Source organism: Schistocerca piceifrons, chromosome 7 (assembly GCF_021461385.2).
Source record: "Schistocerca piceifrons isolate TAMUIC-IGC-003096 chromosome 7, iqSchPice1.1, whole genome shotgun sequence".
NCBI classification, from domain to species: domain Eukaryota; kingdom Metazoa; phylum Arthropoda; class Insecta; order Orthoptera; family Acrididae; genus Schistocerca; species Schistocerca piceifrons.
In genome coordinates this window covers 272,198,562-272,221,554 of record NC_060144.1, presented here as the reverse complement: position 1 = coordinate 272,221,554, position 22,993 = coordinate 272,198,562, and the positions used below count along the sequence as shown (strand labels likewise).

The window sequence follows — 22,993 nt, the reverse complement described above, 5'->3', positions numbered from 1 at the left end:
CCTTTCTGCTTTCCCTTCTTTGCTTAGAACTGGGTTTCCATCTGAGCTCTTGATATTTATACAAGTCGTTCTCTTATCTCCAAAGGTCTCTTTAATTTTCCTGTAGGCGGTATCTATCTTACCCCTAGTGAGATAGGCCTCTACATCCTTACATTTGTCCTCTAGCCATCCCTGCTTAGCCATTTTGCACTTCCTGTCGATCTCATTTTTGAGACGTTTGTATTCCTTTTTGCCTGTTTCACTTACTGCATTTTTATATTTTCTCCTTTCATCAATTAAATTCAATATTTCTTCTGTTACCCAAGGATTTCTACTAGCCCTCGTCTTTTTACCTACTTGATCCTCTGCTGCCTTCACTACTTCATCCCTCAAAGCTACCCATTCTTCTTCTACTGTATTTATTTCCCCCATTCCTGTCAATTGCTCCCTTATGCTCTCCCTGAATCTCTGTACAATCTCTGGTTCTTTCAGTTTATCCAGGTCCCATCTCCTTAAATTCCCACCTTTTTGCAGTTTCTTCAGTTTTAATCTACAGGTCATAACCAATAGATTGTGGTCAGAGTCCACATCTGCCCCTGGAAATGTCTTACAATTTAAAACCTGGTTCCTAAATCTCTGTCTTACCATTATATAATCTATCTGATACCTTTTAATATCTCCAGGGTTCTTCCATGATTCTTAAACCAAGTGTTAGTTATGATTATGTTGTGCTCTGCGCAAAATTCTACCAGGCGGCTTCCTCTTTCATTTCTGTCCCCCAATCCATATTCACCTACTATGTTTCCTTCTCTCCCTTTTCCTACACTCGAATTCCAGTCACCCATGACTATTAAATTTTCGTCTCCCTTCACAATCTGAATAATTTCTTTTATTTCATCATACATTTCTTCAATTTCTTCGTCATCTGCAGAGCTAGTTGGCATATAAACTTGTACTACTGTAGTAGGTGTGGGCTTCGTATCTATCTTGGCCACAATAATGCGTTCACTATGCTGTTTGTAGTAGCTTACCCACATTCCTATTTTCCTATTCATTATTAAACCTACTCCTGCATTACCCCTATTTGATTTTGTGTTTATAACCCTGTAGTCACCTGACCAGAAGTCTTGTTCCTCCTGCCACCGAACTTCACTAATTCCCACTATATCTAACTTTAACCTATCCATTTCCCTTTTTAAATTTTCTAACCTACCTGCCCGATTAAGGGATCTGACATTCCACGCTCCGATCCGTAGGACGCCAGTTTTCTTTCTCCTGATAACGACATCCTCTTGAGTAGTCCCTGCCCGGAGATCCAAATGGGGGACTATTTTACCTCCAGAATATTTTACCCAAGAGGACGCCATCATCATGTAATTATACAGTAAAGCTGCATGCCCTCGGGAAAAATTACGGCTGTAGTTTCCCCTTGCTTTCAGCCGTTCGCAGTACCAGCACAGCAAGGCCGTTTTGGTTATTGTTACAAGGCCAGATCAGTCAATCATCCAGACTGTTGCCCTTGCAGCTACTGAAAAGGCTGCTGCCCCTCTTCAGGAACCATATGTTTGTCTGGCCTCTCAACAGATACCCCTCCGTTGTGGTTGCACCTACGGTACGGCTGTCTGTATCGCTGAGGCACGCAAGCCTCCCCACCAACGGCAAGGTCCATGGTTCATGGGGGGGAAGATCACAATAAAGAATCTGATTTAAACAAAGCCGTACAAATTGTACTTCATCAGAAGAAGACACCCACCTACACCAGGAAACTGAGAAAGACATCTGAGCATTGTGTAGTAATGGTTTTTCAAAGGAATATGCTAAGTGTTCGTCAAACAACGGCTCAGCAGTGGAAAAACAGCTACAAAAGAAGAAAGTGAAACTATTTGGTGATTGTCATGCACGAAACATTCCGGAATTATTGACGAACAATGTGAATGACAGTGTTCAAGTTTCTGGCATTGTAGAACTGGGAGTAAATTTTGATGAAGAATTTTCTGATTTCCCAAGGACTGATTGTGCTGTGCTCATAGAGTGTGATAATAACGTCCCCAGGAACGAAGTTAGTGCCTTTATTAAGAAGCTGTTTAAAGTTCTGCGGTTCCTGTGTTTCACCAATGTCATCATAACAACATTGCCACTAAGGTATGACTTACCAGACTGGTTGTGCGTAAACAAAGAAATTAGACTTACTAATTTAAAGCTGAAAAACTTCTGTGCCAAGTTTGTGAATGTTAAGGTGATGGACATTAGTAACTATGAAAGAAACTGTTTCACATACCATGGAATGCATCTCAACAAATACGGTAAAAGGATGCTAGCTTCTAACATAAGAAATACTCTTGAAGAGATCTCTCTCATCAACGAAAGTAAAAATAAGTCTGTTATTGTGCTGGGCAATCCTTCACAGGGAAACTAACAGAGTGGACCAATTCCCATGGAATATGGTCCACAAGAAACAAAATAACGGAATGCAATTTAGAATTAAAGACCCACTCAGGTGCCACATTCGATGACCAATTAAATGATTCTCTGTTTGATTTAAAACGTAATAATTTCATAATGCATCTTAATATAGGTGGTCTGTCAGTAGGAAAGATGAACAAATTGTATGAACTAGAAGTATTTCTAGAGAACACAAGTTTTGTAGAAGTTATATGCTTAAACGAGCACTGGCTTAAAAGTGAAAATATAAACTTGATAAACTCACTTTCAGGTTACAGTTTAGCAGCAAGTATTTGTAGAAAAAATGATTTTGGAGGATCGTGCATTATAGTAGAAGACTCACTAAGCTTTGAAGTCGGGCGGACTTTTAATTGTTTGAACGAGGAACTATTATTTGAAAGCAGCTGCATTGAACTTCTGGAATACGGCATATTAATTATTAGTATATATCATATCCCTGACTGTTCTGCTTCATGCGCATTTTTAGACAAACCTAAAACCTTGTTGTATAGATTGCAGGTAGAAAAGTTATGTAAAAAGGTCATAATTTGTGCTGACTTCAACATAAATGTAAGAGCTGATGATGGGTTTGCCGTTTCTCTGAAGGACATGTTATCTACAAATGGCTTAACATTAAACTTCAGTGAGTACACTAGAATAACAGCATCTTCTGCAACATGTATAGATAATATAATGAATAGCATCAGCTATGGCACTACAGAAAAGTTCATCCTAGAATTAGGTATATCTGACCATTCAGTCCTTTTTATCTCATTGCCAAATTTAGATAAAACTGTAACAGTGAAACGAGTCAGGAACTTCAGCCAACACAATGTGAATACATTTGTCTCAAGACTAAATGAAACATCCTGGTCTTTCAGCAAGCGGTACTCAGTAAACACAAACTACAATGCTTTCGTATCAGAATTCATGAATGTTTTCAATTAATGCTTCCCCTTCATAACAGCACATGACAAAAACTGTAAAAGAACTCGTGGGTAACTGAAGGCATCAGGATCTCTAGTATTAGAAAGAGGAAACAGCACATGCAGTCAAAGAACAGCTATGTAAACAAATACAAAAGAATGTTTGGTAGAGTAGTTAAACAGGCAAAACAAATGGCAAACAGTAAATACATATCAGATGCCACAAATAAATCAAAAGCTATATGCTAAATTGTCAGGAGTGAAATAGGTGCATAAAAATAAAAAGTTTTAATCGTAAATTAGAAAGACTAGAGGAGATAGGCAATTTTCGCCCGGTATCAATACTACCAATTATTTCTAAAATATTTGAGTGCATAGCGTGTAACCTACTAGAAAAATATAACAAAAAACATAACATTATTCTTAATAATCAGTATGGATTTCGGAAGGGCCGAAGCACTGTGGATGCTATTCATGAACTAATCACTAAAATAAGCAAATGCCTCGATAACATGGAGAGTGTATCCGGTATCTTCTGTGACCTCAGTAAGGCATTTGATATGGTAAACCATAAACAGCTGCTCCTCAAATTAGCTTCTTGTGGCTTCCATGAAAAATCCTTAAATTGGTTCAAGTTGTATCTCAAAAATAGGAAACAGAGGGTAGTTATACAACATAAGGCCGAGAAAGATTGCTCTAGTTGGAAGGAAATACAAGCAGGTGTACCCCAGGGGTCCATACTAGGCCCATTGCTATTTATATATTATATAAATGACCTACTACACAAAAAGGGAGATAAGAGCAACCCAGACAACTACAGAGGAGTCTCTTTCCTAGATTGCACTTACAAAATTCTATCCAAGATCCTATATGAAAGAATCAAGGAGCAATTAGAACAGGAGTTAGGGGAATATCAGGGAGGTTTCAGACGATGGAGAAGCTGTGCAGAGCAGATAATTAGTTTAAAATTGATTATGGCATACTAAAAGAAACAGAACAAACCTCTGGCAATAACATTTGTAGATTTTAAGAAGGCATATGACTGTCTCCACAGACCTTCAGTATTAAAAATTTTAAGAAATCTAGGACTCCATCCAAAACTAATTAAAATAATACAACTCACTCTAACCAACACCAATTCAAAAGTGAAGTTTAGAGGAGAAATTTCGGAACCATTCCTCATAAAAACAGGCTTAAGACAAGGTGACTGCCTATCACCATTACTGTTCAACTGTGCACTGGAATACATAATGGGAGAATGGTACAAGGACAATCCAAAGAGGATAAGAATTGGAAGTGCAAAAGATGATATTAGCTTAAACTGCTTGGGATTCGCTGATGATCTTGCTCTCCTAGCCAACACCGTTCAAGAAGCCAGGCAACAAGTGGAATCACTACAAGAAATAGCAGAGAAAGTAGGCCTTAGAATATCATTTGAAAAAACGGAGATTATGCTAACTGATCCACCACTTGCGAACAAAATTACAATAGGAGAACAGGAAATCAAAATTGTTGATAAATTTAAATATTTAGGCGAAATAATAACATACAATCTAAATGAAAAGCCATCATGGCAGAATACAATAAAAAAAAAAAAGAAACTGAACTACGCAAATTACATTACCAAAACTACATACAACAAAAAAAGCCTATATAGATGCAAAATTAAAACACTATAAAACAGTTACCCCCCCTCCCCCCCATGAACCATTGACCTTGCCGTTGGTGGGAAGGCTTCCGTGCCTCAGTGATACAGATAGCCGTACTGTAGGTGCAACCACAACGGAAGGGTATCTGTTGAGAGGCCAGACAAACACGTGGTTCCTGAAGAGAGGCAGCAGCCTTTTCAGTAGTTGCAGGGGCAACAGTCTGGATGATTGATTGATCTGGCCTTGTAACACTAACCAAAACGGCCTTGCTGTGCTGGTACTGCGAACGGTTGAAAGCAAGGGGAAACTACAGCCGTAATTTTTCCCGAGGGCATGCAGCTTTACTGTATGGTTAATGATGATGGCATCCTCTTGGGTAAAATATTCCGGAGGTAAAATAGTCCCCCATTTGGATCTCCGGGCGGGGGCTACTCAAGAAGACGTCGTTATTAGGAGAAAGAAAACTGGCATTCTACGGATCGGAGCGTGGAGTGTCAGATCCCTTAATCGGGCAGGTAGGTTAGAAAATTTAAAAAGGGAAATGGATAGGTTAAAGTTAGATATAGTGGGAATTAGTGAAGTTCGGTGGCAGGAGGAACAAGACTTTTGGTCAGGCAAATAAAGGGTGGCAGGGGTAAAATATAGGGAGCGAAAGGCTATTTACAATTTGTATAGAAACCAAATGGCACTTATAAGAGTTGAGGGGCATGAAAGGGAAGCAGTGGTTGGGAAGGAAGTGAGACAGGGTTGTAGCCTCTCCCAGATGTTTTCAATCTGTATATTGAGCAAGCAGTGAAGGAAACAAAAGAAAAATTTGGATTAGGTATTAAAATCCATGGAGAAGAAATAAAAAATTTGAGGTTCGCCGATGACATTGTATTTCTGTCAGAGACAGCAAAGGACTCGGAAGAGCAGTTGAACAGAAAGGATAGTGTCTTGAAGGGAGGATATAAGATGAAAATCAACAAAAGCAAAACGAAGATAATGGAATATAGTCGAATTAAGTCGGGTGATGCTGAGGGAATTAGATTAGGAAATGAGACACTTAAAGTAGTAGCACCGAGCGAGGTGGCGCAGTGGTTAGCACACTGGACTCGCATTCGGGAGGATGACGGTTCAATCCCATCTCCAGCCATCCTGATTTAGGTTTTCCGTGATTTCCCTAAATCGTTTCAGGCAAATGCCGGGATGGTTCCTTTGAAAGGGCACGACCGATATCCTTCCCCATCCTTCCCTAACCCGAGCTTGCGCTCCATCTCTAATGACCTCGTTGTCGACGGGACGTTAAACAACACTAACCTAACCTAACACTTAAAGTAGTAAAGGAGTTTTGCTATTTGAGGAGCAAAATAACTGATTCTGGTCGAAGTAGAGAAGATATCAAATGTAGACTGGCAATGGGAAGGAAAGCGTTTCTGAAGAAGAGAAATTTGTTAACATCGAGTATAGATTAAAGTGTCAGGAAGTCGTTTCTGAAAGTACTTGTATGGAGTGTAGCCATGTATGGAAATGAAACATGGACGATAAATAGTTTAGATAAGAAGAGAATAGAAGCTTTCGAAATGTGGTGCTACAGAGGAATGCTGAAGATTAGATGGGTAGATCACATAACTAATGAGGAGGTGTTGAACAGGATTGGGGAGAAGAGAAGTTTGTGGCACAACTTGACCAGAAGAAGGGATCGGTTGGTAGGACATGTTCTGAGGCATCAAGGGATCACCAATTTAGTATTGGAGGGCAGCGTGGAGGGTAAAAATCATAGAGGGAAACCGAGAGATGAATACACCAAGCAGATTCAGAAGGATGTAGGTTGCAGTAGGTACTGGGAGATGAAGAAGCTTGCACAGGATAGAGTAGCATGGAGAGCTGCATCAAACCAGTCTCAGGACTGAAGACCACAACAACAACAACAACAACAACAAAACAGTTATACAACCAGAAATAGCGTATGCAGCTGAAACAATCTTCAAAACAACTAATACAGCAGAAATTGACAGAATACTAAAAATAGAAAGAAGAATAATTAGGACATGTATAAATAAACAGTATAAAATAAATGGACGTTGGAGAATAGCATCAAATGAAACAGTATATAAGAAAATAGAACCAGTCATGAGCACAATCAGGAAGAAACGCATCTCATTCTTTGGACATCTGATGAGAACTCCAGAAAGCAGAATTAGGAAAAAAATAATACAAAAATTGTGGAATAGCAAGAGCGACATTAAATGGATCACAGAAATTAAGGAAGATATAAAAGAACTTCAAATTACAGTAGATGACCTAAAAAACAAGACAGAAAAAACCAGAATACTGCAAGACCCGCAAATCAGACTACAAATGAAAATTGATAAAAGGAGTACAGGAAGAGTGGTCTCAGATGAAGAAAGAAAGAAAATATCTGAAAGAATGAAGAAATATTGGGCAGACAGAAGAGGAAAACACCTTTCATATAAGAATAGACTCTAATAATTATATTACCTAAGTATCATTTTAAGTTATTGTTGAACCAAATTGTATACCTGTGTAACAACTTGTTTAGAACTTTGTATTTTTGACTAGAGTGGTCCAATGAAGGCCATAAAATAAATAATAATAATAATAATAATAATAATAATAATAAAAATGACATGCCAGGTAAGGTAACTTCAGATACGATTCTGTATGCAGATAACTCAACAGCAGTAGTCTGCTGTAAAAACACTGAAAAATTAGCACAGAAAACAAAACAGACTCTTCAAGAACTAGAAAATTGGATAAATAATAATGCTGTGAAACTAAACTTAACAAAAATACAAATTGTGCACTTCAGGACCAAACAAACTGTTGAATATGTAACACAGTTAAGTTATGAAGGCAGAGAACTGCTAACTGCTGAATCTGTCAAATTTCTGGGAGTCACCATAAACAAAAACTTGTCATGGACTGATCATGTGAATTGCTTATTGAAGCAGTTAAATAGTTTTGCTTACGCAATGAGAGTTCTGAATAAAGTAACTGACTTAGCTGTTAGGAAAATTGTGTATCATGCATATTTTATATCAATTGTAAGATATGGCATAATTTTTTGAGAAGTTGAAAAAGGAAGCCTCCTCAGAGTGTTCAAGCTACAGAAAAAAAATTATCAGCGCTATGACTGAAACAAACAATAGGCAATCATGAAAACCTTTATTTGCAAGCCTTGATTTGCTTACGATTCCTTCCATGTTTATATATGAAACCCTTTTCTTTGTGTTAAAAAACCCACATCTTTTTGAGGGAAATTCATTTACACATACTTATGAAACAAGGTACAAACAAGATTACATGTTACCTTGCCACAGACTAACATTATTTGAAAATACTCCATATTACATGGCTTTGAAGCTTAGCAATAAAATCCATTCGAAGTTGAAGGACTGCAAGCTAGAATCTATCTGTGCAAACATTGAAAAATATTTAAAAAGCAAATGCTGCTATAGTGTGGATGATATTATAAATGAGGAAGACAAGTAGGAGATATTACATTTGTTTTGTTTTCCTGTTTTTTTTCTACATAACGTTCTATGTGTATGCATATGTTCTCTTTTAATGGAGGTATATGTTCTTTTTATATGTGCCCATACTTTACTATGTATCAAGTGAACTATGTATCTAAATATCTAGATGTAAATATATATAGTCCTTTTATTAAAGTATGGGGTCTTTGAAGTATGCCCATATTTATGAACTACAGAAACAAACATGAAAAATACTTTAAAAGAATGATTTCAAACCACTGTGGAAAGTTTTAAGAAAAAGGAAGAAATCTAACATGTAATATCTTTTTATGTGCTTCTGGGAGCATCCATATGCATTATTTTAATGTATCTTGTTTTAGGTATACTTAGGTAGGCATAGAATTATTCATTGACGATTCACCAATGTTTCAGTCAAATGATTGTATATAACATGTCATGTGACAATAAAGATTCTATTCTATTTTATGTTCTGCCGTGTACAGTTGGCTCTCAGAGTCGTCAGCCTCCACCTGCCCCCTTGATGGAGGGAGGGGGGGGGCCACTTCCCTCCTTGTTGCTCCTGCACAACCTACTTCAGGAGCAACCCCCCCCCCCCCCCCCCAACCATTGGGGATGTCGGTCCCCACTTCTCAGCCCAAGAAGCATAAGTATTCTTCGGCTCCTCGCGCCAGGAGGGATCCCTTTGATCACTCCCTCCCCAGGCTCCTACCAGTGGCAAAGCTGACACCCGCCAGTGGCTTGAAGCAACCATAGGTAGGTCGTCGTAAAAAGGAAACCACCCCCAAGAACCAAGGCACTGTGGTGGCACCCACACCATCACTACCTACAAGCTCTGTGTCTGAGAATGAGGTGGAGATCCTGGCATCCACTGAGGACCTAGATCTCACTGGGCCCTCAGACACGATGGATGTTGATCGCACAGGTACTCATCTGGTCGCAGCAGGTGATCCTGAGGCATAGACTGCCTCCCCAGTCTCACGATCATGTAATCCTTCAGTGGACGGCGGTTTTTTCCACCACCTGGCTGCTTTCTGCATCGCCCTCCAGGAAACCTGATTCCCAGCAGTGCGGACCCCTGGCATCCACGGCTATAAGGGATATTACAGGAATCGTAGCGACTATACTAGAGTGTCAGGTGGAGTTTGCTTCTATGTCGTGAACTCAGTATGTAGTGAATCTGTATGTAGTGAATCTGTGCCCCTTCAGACCCCTCTTGACCACTTCCCCATCTTCCTGTCACTGCCGCGGCGTCATGCCCACAGACACCTACCTAGGTGGGCTTTAAACGAGGAAGACTGGGAAGCCTTCACCTCTGCTGTAACCACTGAATCTCCCCCACATATTGCCATCGGTGTTGTCGTTGAGCAGGTCACTACAATGACAATTTCTGCGGCAGAAAACGCGATCCCTCATTCTTTAGGGTGCCAACGGCGAAAGACAGTCCCTTGGTGGTCGCCGGAAGTCACTGAGGCAATTAAAGAGCATCAGCGTTCTCTACAGTGACATAAGCAGCATCCTTTCCGAGAGCACCTAATAGCCTATAAGTGGCTCCATGACTGCATTCAGCAGCTTATAAAACGACGGAAACAGGAGTGTTGGGAGAGGCACGTGTCGACCATTGGGTGCCATACGTTGCCTTCACAAGTCTGGACGAAGATCAGACGTCTTTTTGGGTACTAGACCCCAACAGGTGTCCCTGGCATTAACATCAATGGCGTGTTACCTACTGATACAAACATGATTGCTGAGCACTATGCTCGAGCCTCTGCGACAGAGAACTACCCCCCAGCCTTTTGCACCCTCAAACAGTGGGTGGAAAGGAAAGTCCTCTCATTCACTACATGCCACAGCGAACCCTATAATGCCCCATTTACAGAGTGGGAGTTCCTCAGCACCCTTGCATATTGCCCCGACACAGCCGGATTGGATCCACAGTCAGATGACTAAACATCTCTCATCTGACTACAACCGAAATCTCTTCGCCATCTTCAACCGGATCTGGTGCGATGGCATCTTTCCATCACAATGGCGGGAGAGCACCATCATTCTGGTGCTCAAACCCGGTCAAAACCCGCTTGATGTGGATAGCTACTGGCCCATCAGACTCATCAATTTTTCTTTCTAAGCTGCTGGTACGTTTGGTGTGTCGGCGGTTGGGTTGGGTCCTGGAGTCACGTGGCCTACTGGCTCCATCTCAGGGTGGCTTCCGCCAGGTTCGCTCTACCACTGATAATCTTGTGTGCCTCGAGTCTGCCATCTGAACAGCCTTTTCCAGACGCCAACATCTGGTTGCCATCTTTTTGACTTGTGTAAAGCAAACGACACGACCTGGCGACATCATACCCTTGCCATATTATATGGGTGGGGTCTCTGGGGCCCGCTTCCTATTTTTATCCAAAACTTACTGTCCCTATGTACCTAAGGTGTTGAAATCGGTGCCTCCCATAGTTCCCCCCGTCTTCAAGAGAATGGCATTCCACAGGGCTCTGTATTGAGTGTCTCTCTATTTTTAGTGGCTATTAACAGTCTAGGGCCATCGGCCTCACCTTCTCTGTATGTGGATGACTTCTACATTTCATACTGCTCCTCCAGTACTGGTGTTGCTGAGTGGCACCTACAGGGAGCCATTCACAAGGCGCAGTCATGGGCTCTTGCCCATGGCTACCAGTTTTCAGCCACAAAGTCGTGTGTCATGCATTTCTGTCGGCATCGCACCATTCATCCAGAACCAGAATGGTGATCCATTCGCTGTAGTGGAGACATATTGATTCTTAGGACTGGTTTTCGAAGCCCGATTGACTTGGCTACCTCACCTTCATTAGCTTAAGCGGAAGTGCTGGCAGCACCTCAATGACCCCCACTGCCCGAGCAACACCAACTGGGGTGCAGATCTCTCTACACTGCTGCAGCTCTACAGAGCCATTGTTCAATCCCACCTTGACTAACGAGAGTCTGGTTTACTGTTCGGTGGCGCCCACCGCATTGCGTTTACTTGACTCAGTGCATTACTGTGGCGTTCACCTAGCGATTGGGGCTTTTAGAACGAGTCCGGTGCCCAGTCTCCTTCTGGAGGCCGGAATGCCTCCATTGAAGGTTAGGTGAGCACAGCTGCTCGCCAGTTATGATGCACACGTTTGTAGTTCTTCTGCACATCCAGATTACCATCTCCTTTTCCCAACCAAGGCGGTTCATCTCCCACATTAACCCCAGGTCAGGGTTTATGATTGCGGTTCACATCCAGTCCCTTCTATCTGAACAGGATTCCTTCCTGTTACCACCTCTCCTCGAGGTCCATTCACATACACCTCCATGGTGTACACCCAGGCCGCATATTGTTCTGGACCTTTTGCATGGCTCTAAGGACTCTGTTAACCCTGCGGCTCTCCACTATCACTTCCTCTCAATTCTCAACATGTACTGGTACCATGAAGTGGTTTACACTGACGCCTCAATGGGTTATGGTCATGTAGGCTTTGCGTATGTTCATGAAGGACATATTCAACAGCACACCTTGCCATATGGCTGCAGTGTTTTCACTGCAGAACTGGCGGCCATATCTCGTGCTCTTGAGCACATCCGCTCATGCTTTGGTGGGTCATTTCTCCTGTGTACGGACTACTTGAGCAGCCTACAAGCTATCGACCAGTGCTACCCTCGCTATCCTTTGGTAGCATCCATTCAGGAGTCCATCTATGCCCTGGAACAGTCCCGTTGTTCCATGGTGTTTGTGTGGACCCCAGGACACGTCAGCATCCTAGGCAAAGAACTTGCTGACTGGCTGGCCAAACAGGCTACGCGGAAACTGCTTCTGGAGACGGGTATCTCTGAAACTGACCTGCATTCTGTCTTAAGCCGCAGGGTTTTTCAGCTTTAGGAGATGGAATGGCATAACAGTACGCACAACAAACTGCGTGTCATTAAGGAGGCTACGACTGTGTAGAAGTCTTCCATGCAGTCCTCTCGCAGGGAATCAGTTGTCCTCTACCAGCTCCGCATTGGCCATACGTGGCTAACACAGTGTTACCCCCTCCGTCGCGAGGACCCACCACGATGTCACTGTGGCTCACAAATGACGGTCGTCCACCTCTTGCTAGACTGCCCACTTTTAGCTGCTCTGCGGCGGAATTTTAACTCTCCCAGCACCCTACCTTCGGTGTTGGGTGACAATGCCTCAGCAGCAGCTTTAGTTTTATCTTTTATTTGTGAGGGTAGGCTTTATCATTTGATCTAAGTTTTAGCACATGTACTTTGTCCCTCTGTGTCCCCCACCCTAATGCTTTTAGGGTGGAAGTTTTAATGTGTTGCAGAGTGGCTGGCTTCTCCTTTTTATTCTCATGGTCAGCCAGCCATGGTAATCTTCTCTCTTGTTTTGATCTCTTCTACATGCTTCTTGCATCTCTCTATGGTTTTCTTGTCCAAATTTGTCCATTTTAGTGTTTGTTGCCCTTCTGTCATTCTTGTGGTTTTCTCCTTTCTTCCAGCTGTGTTTTGTATGTCTTGATTATTTTACTTCCACTCTTGTGCAGTTATTTTAATCGGAATAAGGGACCGATGACCTAGCAGTTTGGTGCCCCCCCCCCCTCTTTTAAACCAACCAATCTATGTTTTGCATGCTCCATCATAGAGAAATGTTGCCTCAGATTTATTGGAAATCCCATTCCCAGGTCAGTTCCGACCCATTTATCGGAGAATATTTTTGTCTCTGGAAATAATGTGTATTCTACCTCGGACAAAGCTTTAATTTCAGGAAGGCAACAAAAAACAAACATTCCATCTATCTATCTATCTATATCCGAATCCCGCTCCAGCTACTGCCGGGTCTGGGTGCTGACGTGTCCTCTCCATTTGGCTCGGTCCTCCCACCACTTTTCTTCCTCCACTTGCTGCCAGGTCACATCTTTCCTTTCCACAGATATTCTCACTCCTATTTTCCACCGTGTTCTTGGGCGCCCTCTAGGTCTTTTCCCATCCATCTTTAGTTCTTCCATAATTTTAGGGAGTCTCTGCCCATGCATCCTCTTAACATGCCCATACCATCTTAATCTCTTTTTTTCAATTTCTTCTCTCATACTTTCTTGTTTAAGGTCCTTTCTAATCTCTACATTCCTTACTCTGTCCATTCTTGTTTTTCCCTTAACTGCTCTGAGAAATTTCAGTTCCCCTGCTTGCAGTCTGCTCCAGTCCCTTTCTGTCATTGTCCATGTTTCTCCCCCATAGATGACAATAGGGAAGTAGTAATTCTTATACGAGTTTTGCTTTTTCTGAAACTTCCTTATTCCAGATCAGGTGTTTTATTGTTTGGTAGAAATTGCCTCCCTTCTGTAACCTCCTATTAATTTTGTTAGTTATTCTTCCACCCCTAGAGATTTCACTCCCTAAATAAGTGAAACTTTCTCCATTCAAGGTAATATTTCCGTTGATCCCTTTCTCTCTTCCAAATACCATTACTTCACTCTTATCTTTATTTATTTTTAATCCATACCTTTTCATTATTTCTTTCCACACATCAAGTTGTAACTGTACATCTACCTCTTTATCACGCCATACTACCATATCATCTGCAAAAATTATCTTTTTGTCTTTTTCTTTTGCTATATCTTTAAGTGCCCTATTCAGTCCCTCCATCACAACATTAAAAAGTGCAAGAGTTATAGTACTTCCTTGCTTAAGTCCTTGTCTTATTTTGAAGTATTCAGAGTTCCCCAATGGTGTTCTAATTCTACAATTGTGTCGTCTGCACATTGTCTTTATTACATTAATGTATCCATCTTCTATATATATCTTCTTCATTTCTTCCCAGAGTCTTTGCCTGTTAAGTGAGTCATATGCCTTTTCTCTGTCTATAAGAACCATTATCACCCTTTGTTATACTCCCAACTTTTTTCCTTCAATTGATGGATAGAAAATATCAGGTTGATCGTGCTTCTTCCTTTTCTAAACCCAACAATATTCTTAGAAAATTGGTGTGCAACAAATGGCATACAGATCCTGCTGTTCTCCAGAGAACAGCCAATGTGGCTTGCATTTTTTGACAGCTGAATATGCCTGTTCATTCTGGAACCAATCATCTCACATGAAGAAAGTAAATTTCATCCATAATAAAAATGATGCATAACTGTTTTGCATGATGCCCATGCCTTTGGACAAGCTACACAAAGGAGCAACCACTTCTGCTGCAACTCAAGAATAAACATTCTTTTCCCCTCAGAGTAGTCACAATTGGCTTCCTCGTGTTTCCTAAGCACAAAAAATGGTTTGCAGGAGGAAAAGGGGTTATCATATACACTGAAAATAGTTGAACCTAAAATTTCTTTTCTGAGACAATGGGAGCAACAGCTTGGTTCTCACTGTATCAGAATAACTGTGATTGATAGAGATTATGTTGAGAAATAAATTTTTTTTCTGCAAATGAAAAGTTGTTTATAATGTTTTTTACTAAACATTGATTCACCCTATCAATTTACTGTGCATCAATACTTCATAGCGTCTGTATTCACTGTTACACCATTATTTGTTTACATTCTTTTAAAAAATAATTGAGTCTCTATCTCTTTTCCAGTCATTACCACACTGGATTGAAGAATGCAATCGACATAATCTCACCAGTGACATTCCTCGCATTTTAGTGGGAAATAAGTGTGACTGTAAAGAAGAACAAGTGGTAAAAACAAACACTGCACAGAAGTTTGCAGATCATCACAACATGCCGGTATTACTTTCAATTTTTAATAGTATTATAATTCTCTCTCTCTCTCTCTCTCTCCCCCCCCCCCTCCTCCCTCCTCTCTCTCCGTGTGTGTGTGTGTGCGCGTGCGTGTGTGTGCGTGTGCGCGCACGCGCGTGTGCGTGCGTGTGCGCGTGCACTTAAGTTACTGAGTCATCTTGAATCAATGGAAAAGAGAGTAAGGGAACAACTGATGTAGATTATAAGCCAGAGATGGCAGCATGTAGTAACAGGTAATTCTATTACGTGAAGAGGAGGGTTTCTTTTATGTTTACTTTAGCAAACTGCAATTATGAGGGAAAAAAGAAAAAGATTATTTTAATCTTTGAAAGGGGTGTACTTAAATTTGTAGATCATAGAAAAGACAGTGTTCAACATGAACTTTAGAAACAAAAAGTAATTGGTATTAGAAAAGAAGTGGAAAAAATCATAACAAAAACAATAAAACAGCTAGCCTTTTGATTCTTGAGAGGTTTTAGCTGTAGAAAGGAATACATTCTTTTATTTAAACATTATTCTATGTTTTGAGTGCCATTTTCAATATGGAATTATTAAATAATTTTGCTTTTTCATTTCCAGTTAGTTAATGCAAAGAACCTACAATTCTGAAAGCCCAGTAGTTACTATCGGTTTTTATTTGATACCTTAATTGTACATTGCAGTTAGTGTCTTTTATTACTACTTGTGTGTTTTTGATATCAACAGAAAGCAAAAAAGAGAGTAAAAAAGTAAAAAAAGAGAGAAGAATTGAAAAGGTCATATCCTGAGTGTCACATACTTGTGACTTAATGCCACACTACTGACTACGTGATTGTCATGTTGTGATGAACTGTGAATAAATCTATTTTATCTGAAAGAATAATGAGCACACCAATGAGGATGGGAGTTCTCAAAACTAGTTGTGCAAATAAATATTTGTTACTGGAAACCGGCAGTGTACTATTCATATAACATTTACATTTCACTCACAGAAACTATGGAAATGTAGAATTTACATCACTTAACTGTTCCACTAAATGTAAAATTGTTTGGGTGACAATCCGGAGAGGAAGAACGTACCATATGGCTGTTGTAATGAAGAATGTCTCCAGGCAAACTTGAAGTTATTGATGCACAAGACAGTTTTAATTTGTCAGTAAGTTTCGTAACAATGTACATTCTGCAGTAGAGTGAAAGATTTGGAACGAATGAGTCAGTCACGTACTGTGTCCTTTAACTGTCACTAAGTTCGTGGGCCATCCGCCAAGGGCACTCTTGATTTGGCATAGATGATTGTTTTATTTATCAGTGCTCCATGGGGACTAGACAGTGAGAAACTCTTTGCTTAATAGAGGCACATTTACCTAATGTATATTCCCATAGCCACTCTGAGATTGATGACCCCAGCATGACCAGCCTTCAGTTACTAGAAGAAGAAGAAAAAGAAAAAGAAGAAGGTGTACACATTGTTGTGATTGGCCATATAATTTTCAAAATACTAAACTGCAAAACTTTGTGGGCGCCCAAAGTTCAACAGTATCATGACTTACTGTAGGATTACTGTGATTCTGGCCTCATAATCTGGCCCCTCTGGTTTGCTCAGCTGGAAGCTTGTTTTCATTACATGGGAGTAACCAGTCAGCTCGACGACCACTTTGTAACTGAAGTTGGAGGTGTAATCACGATACCCCTTGCACAAGATTTATACAGTAAACTGAAGACACAGTTGATTCACTAAGTGTCTGCATCACAAGAGGATCGTGCGCATAAGCTGTTAATGAAAGAAAACATCAGACACGGAAAGCCGTCTCAACATCTAAGGCATTTGTGAAGTTAGGGCGATGGGGGATCTGCACCCGACACATAACTTCGTTTGCACTTCTAGATCTACATCTATATCAATGCTGCGCAATCCACCTTAGGGCACATGGCAGGGTGTACCCTGTACCACTGTTAGTTATTTCCTTTCCTGTTCCACTTTTGCCAATAGAAGAAGGGAAAAACAACTATTTGGATGCCTCCATATAAGCCCTAATTTCTCATATCTTATCTTCATTGTCCTTCCGTGCAGTGTATGTTGGAGGCAACAGAATAGTTCTGCAATCGGCTTCAAATTCCGGTTCTCTAAATTTTCTCAGTGGTGTTCCTCGAAAAGAAAGTTGCCTTCCCTCCAGGAATTCCCATTTGAGTTCTCGAAGCATCTCTGTAACACTTGGTATTGTTCGAACCTACCAGTAACAAACCTAACAGCCCACCTCGGGAATGCTTTGATGTCTTCCTCACTGTTATGGATCCCAAACATTTGAGCAGTACTCAAGAATAGATTGTACTACTGTTCTGTATTTGATATCCTTTACCGATGAACTACACCTTCCTAGAATTTTCACTATAAACCAAAGTCTATCATTCGCCTTTCCTACTACTTTCCTTGCTTGCTTGTTTCATTTCGTATCAGTCGGAAATGTTCTGTCCAGATATTTAAACGATGTGACTGTGTCACACAGGATGCTACTAATGCTGTATCCAAACATTATGGATTTGTTTTTTGTATTCATCTGCATTAACTTATAAGTCTCCACATTTAGAGCTAGCTGCCGTTCATCACACCAACTAGAAATTTTGTCTAAGTCATCTTGTATCCTCCTACAGTCACTCAACGAAAACACCTTACTGTACACCACAGCATCATCAGCAAACAACTACAGATTGCTGCCGATCCTGTCTGCCAAATCATTTACATATGTAGAGAATAGTAGCAGTCCTATCACTCTTCTCTGGGGCACTCCTGCTAATACTCTTGTCTCTGATGAGCATTTGCCATCGAGGACAACATACTGAGTTCTATAACTTAAGAACTCTTTGAGCCACTCTCATATCTGTGAACCTATTCCATGTGCTCATACCTTCTTTAACAGCCTGCAATGGAGAACTGTGTCAAACGCTTTCTAGAAATATAGACACTGTTGTATTTCACCCATAGTTTGCAGTATATCATGTAAGAAAAGGGCAAGCTGAGTTGTACATGAGTAATGCTTTCTAAAACCATGCTGATATGTGGACATTAGCTTCTTGATATCAAGAAAATTTACTATCTTCAAACTGAGAAAATATTTAAGGATTCTGCAGCAAACCAGTGTTAGGGATATTGGTCTGTAATTTTGCAGGTCCATTCTTTTGCCTTTCTTATACACAAGAGTCATCTGCGCCTAGGGGCTTTGTGCTGAATGAGAGATTTGTGATAAATGAAAGCTAAGTAAGGCATCAGTGCTGTAGAGTACTTTTAGAAAAACCAAATTGGGATTCCATCTGGACCTGGTCACTTGTTTGTTTTCAATTCCCTCAGTGGCTTCTGTACGCCAGCAATTCTTCTTACTATGCCGTTCATACAGGAGTCTCTTTGACTGTTAAACAATGTTATGTTTGTATGATTCTCCTGCATTAATGATTTCTGGAATGTGAATTTAAAAACTTCAGCTTTTGTTTTGCCTGGCACACCAGAATGATCAACAAGTGACTGGATGGAAGCCGTAGAAATACTCAACTTTACAAAGGACCAGAATTTTCTCAGGTTCACTGCCATATCTTTTGCTGAGGTATGACAGTGGTAGTAGTTGTATGCTCCATGCATTGATCTTTTCACAGATGCATGAATATGTACAAACCTTTGCTTGTCATCATTTGTACATTCTCTTCTGAACCGACGGCGCAACAGCCTCTGCTTTCTCAGCAGTTTCAGAATCTCATTTTTAAACCATGGTGGGTCTTTTCTGTCCTTAATCCACTTACTACAATCTCTTCATCATAACAATAAACCTGGTCTAAACATTACGCCATGTATTGTCCGGCGTTTGCTTGAATCTCATTGGATTTCATTTCACATGGAGTGGAAGCCAAGCTGTGTCTAGTACAGTCAAGTACGATTGTAAGCATACATCTTATGCTGCGTTAGATGCACATAAATAAGTGATAATGCGGGACAACAGCTTTATCAGTGCATTAAACATGGACAGCACTGGCCAGCCAGCTGATCCAACCAACCTACAATGATGCGAGCAGTTGCAATTCAGATGTAAAGGGAGACAAGCAAAGAAACAATACAGCTTTGAATGCCATTTAATTTTTAAAGAGAATGAAATGATATTCGGTAAAACTCCAGCACTCCCGCACTCTTCGTAGGTGACCAGACGGAAAGCATAAAATACTCTCATTCTCACCTAACATAGTGTTCTAATTACAAACAAGAGTGATAATTTTGCTGAACGAGCCATGTGTGATGTAGAAGCATACTGCAGGAGTTTCACCATACTGTTGAATACTGAAGCCCCTGAAGGTATTAATTACAGTGAGTCATCTGGTAATCTCTTAGCTCCTTCCATTTCCAATTCAGTTCTAGGACCGTCATCTGCTACTGAGATCTCCTGCTATACCTGCAGGAGAGGACAGATAGTTTAATTTGTGGAAAGGGGCCAAAATGAGTGGCTGTCAGTTGCACTTGAACATACTACTTTATTCATTTGACAAACATTACAATAGTAAAGAAAACATTAAAAACAGAGCAAGCCAAACATTAATTTTAGAACTTAGTTCCCTGCTAAATGCGCCATTCAGTCTGACGCCTCAAGGGAAAAGGGCAAAACAACTTTAATTTTAAGCCAGCGGATGGCCAATCACTTAAGACTCAAAAACAAGAATTTGAATTTTAAAAGGCAGAAGGTCTCATCTTAAAACATTTGTCTAAATTAGTCTGAAGGCCCAAACAATCTCACACCTTAAGGGCAAAACAACTTTAATTTAAAATGGGCTGAAGGCCAATAACTTAAGACTCAAAAACAGGAATTTGAATTTAAAAGGCAGAAAGCCTTACTTAAAACATTTCTCTAAATTATGCTCAAGGCCCAAACAATCTCACACCTTAAGGGCTAAACAACTTTAAATTAAAATCGGCTAGAAGCCACTCACAAACAAGCAAGAAGGACAAATAAGAAAAGGCAGCACATCAAACGGCACTCAGAAGTTTCCAAGGGTTGGCCTGAAATTCAAACACTAATGCTCCCTAGATGAGACTGGCAGTCGGCGCAACAATTCTCAATCCGACAGCAGCCCAACCGACAGACAGTCAATGGACCAAGTGACAGGATAACTTCCGCTCCACCCAACCAGCACACAACAGGGAGTTCAATGGAACAACACAGAAGGTATTGGCGCCCACAATGAATTACACATTTGGCTGTCAAACTACATACTGTACTGGACAGCCACAACACGATGAGGAAAATACACTGCCTGAATTTACGTCAGTGGCCAGAGCAGGTAACCGGAACATTAAAGGCCATAAGGTAGAAGATTCTGCTGGTGCACTTCAATTAAAAAATAATCAAGTTAAGTTAAACTGCACAGGAGGGCGGCTAGAATATCACCAACTTGAAAACACACATTGTTGCTCGCAGGAATGTCCCAACAGCCTATAACAAAATTCAAATGACACAATGTGAACAGTTGGGGCTGGCTGGTAGATTAAGTAAAGACTCAACTTTTGTGTCAGTTCGGTGAGGCACGGACCTCGTAGCAATCGGAACAGCCCCTCACACTCCGACCGCGCGTGGACACCGCCAGTGGCCCTGGCCAGACACGCGCCACGGAGACTTCTTCACTGCTCCACGCCAACTGACCAACTGCCCGTGTGCACAGCCGGAAACTATAAGCGCAATGCCAAAGATAGTACAAGGGTGCGAATATCGATACACGCTGCTGCTGCCACTCACGGAGAGAGAGGATAACAGCATAATCGCTATAACTGCAGTAGACTAAACACAGAATAGCAACCAAGGTTTAATGCAAAGCATAACATGAGCCAGCCACTGCTCAGCTACGTTGATAACGAGTCAATCAACAACAGAATCCATGAAGCTATCCAGGTGCTGCATTTTCTCCTCTTCTTTATGACATGCCATTCTGTATCCTGCCAGTGTTCAGCAATGACATGCAATAAAGCTGTGTTTGTTAGTTCCAGTATGTCAGACAGCTTAACAGTCCTGTTATGTCTTGGACCAAATCCATTAACTTGGCTCCATATCATTTCTGTTGAGTTCATATTGAAATGGTACAGTGGCACATGCGGAATTTGTATGATGTGCTCAGTATTGTGAAACTGATTGTTTTTCATGTTTCTACAACATTTATCACTCTGGTTTGTGTGAGACTACATCTGTAATATAAAACAATGGACATAGTTCAAATAAACAGTATTGGGTTTTTTATTTTGACCCTAAAAAGTTAAATTGTTATGTTTTCTTAATTTAAGTGACCTTTATTAACAAATTTCATAAAATATTGACAATTAAGAATTTATATTTGAAATGAAAACAGGAATTTCGCGTGCAGTGTGTAATTAGAAACAATAAAATATGCACCATTCGTAAAAAACGATGATGAATTTTACAATTGTGAGATATAGGTATTCCAAATTGAAAAAAAAAAATAAATGATGAGTTAGGCGAGACGTGAACCAGTGATCCACGAACTGCACCTCATTCTCAATCTACGATGCTACTGATTCTGCTGTACATTCAACCTGTATTACCATCTCAACTGTATTGAATACAGTCCCTCGGAAAACTTCAAAGCAGGATTTTTTTTTTTTCCCAAAGCATTAAGAGCAACCTGTTTCTCAACACTTTTTAACTATGTTCCACATGTGTGCTTCACTGCGAAACAGGAAGCACATGAGTAGGACCTACTTCAGCGTAACAGTACTGATGCATGTGTAATGTCAATTCACTAAGTGAGATGGTAACAATGAATGCATGGGCATCCCAGTCTGTATTCTGTAGGTTAAAAGTTGCCTCCAATTAGTAATGCATGATCTGCCTCATGTTAAAGCCATAGCAGTATCTCAGACGGAAATTCTCTTAGATGCCATCACAGATCTGGGTGAGAGGATTCAGGATGCAATAAAGCCACCATCAGTCGGTACTGTAGAGGTGCCATGCAACAGTTCCTCGTCTTCAGCAGTGATGTGAGTGGCTTAAGACACTCTGGTCATCAGATGAATGATTTGCTCCACAGAACTATAACAAAGGTAGAGGTCATTAGTGCAGAACATCATGCAATTAATCCAAATTAAACTTTTCGGTTTTAAGTGGCACAAAACAGTCACCTAGACTGATGTGACAAAAGTGATGGGATATCTCCTAATTTCATGTTGGACATCCATTTGCCCGGCATAGTGCAGCATCCCAACGTGGCATGGAGTCACCAAGCTGTTGAAAGTCCCCTGCAGAAATATTGAGCAATGCTGCCTTTATAGCCATCCATAATTGCGAAAGTGTTGCTGGTGAAGGATTTTGCGTGTGAACTGTCCTCTCAATTATGTCTCACAAATGTTTGACGGGATTGACGTTGTGCGATCTTTGTGGCCAAATTATTTGTTCGAATTGTCCAGAATGTTTTTCATACCAGTCATGAACAATTGTGGTCCAATATGACACTTTGTTGTCCACAAAAATTCCATGATTGTTTGGAACATAAAGTCCATGAAGGGCTGCAAATGGTCTCCAAGTAGCTGAACATAACCATTGCCAATCAGTGACCCAGTCTGTTCCATGTAAATACAGCCTACATCATTGTTGAGCCATCATCAGCTTGTACTGTGCCTTGTCCATGTCTTCGGGAGTCTGCACCACACTTGAACCCTACCATCACATCTTACCAACTGACATCGGGACTTGTCTGGCCAGGCCATGGTTTCCCAGCTGCCTTGGGTTCAACTGATATGCTCATGAGCCCTGGAGAGGA

General features: G+C 40.8%; 1 protein-coding gene across 1 annotated transcript in view; it reads left to right on the top strand.

The window, feature by feature from the left end:
• Positions 1–22,993, top strand: part of LOC124804621 (putative Ras-related protein Rab-33) — a 123,758-nt gene that overhangs the window by 56,012 nt on the left and 44,753 nt on the right. The window contains exon 3 of the mRNA XM_047264827.1: positions 15,056–15,205. Coding sequence (XP_047120783.1) covers positions 15,056–15,205 — 150 coding nt within the window. The remainder of the gene's footprint in view (positions 1–15,055; positions 15,206–22,993) is intronic.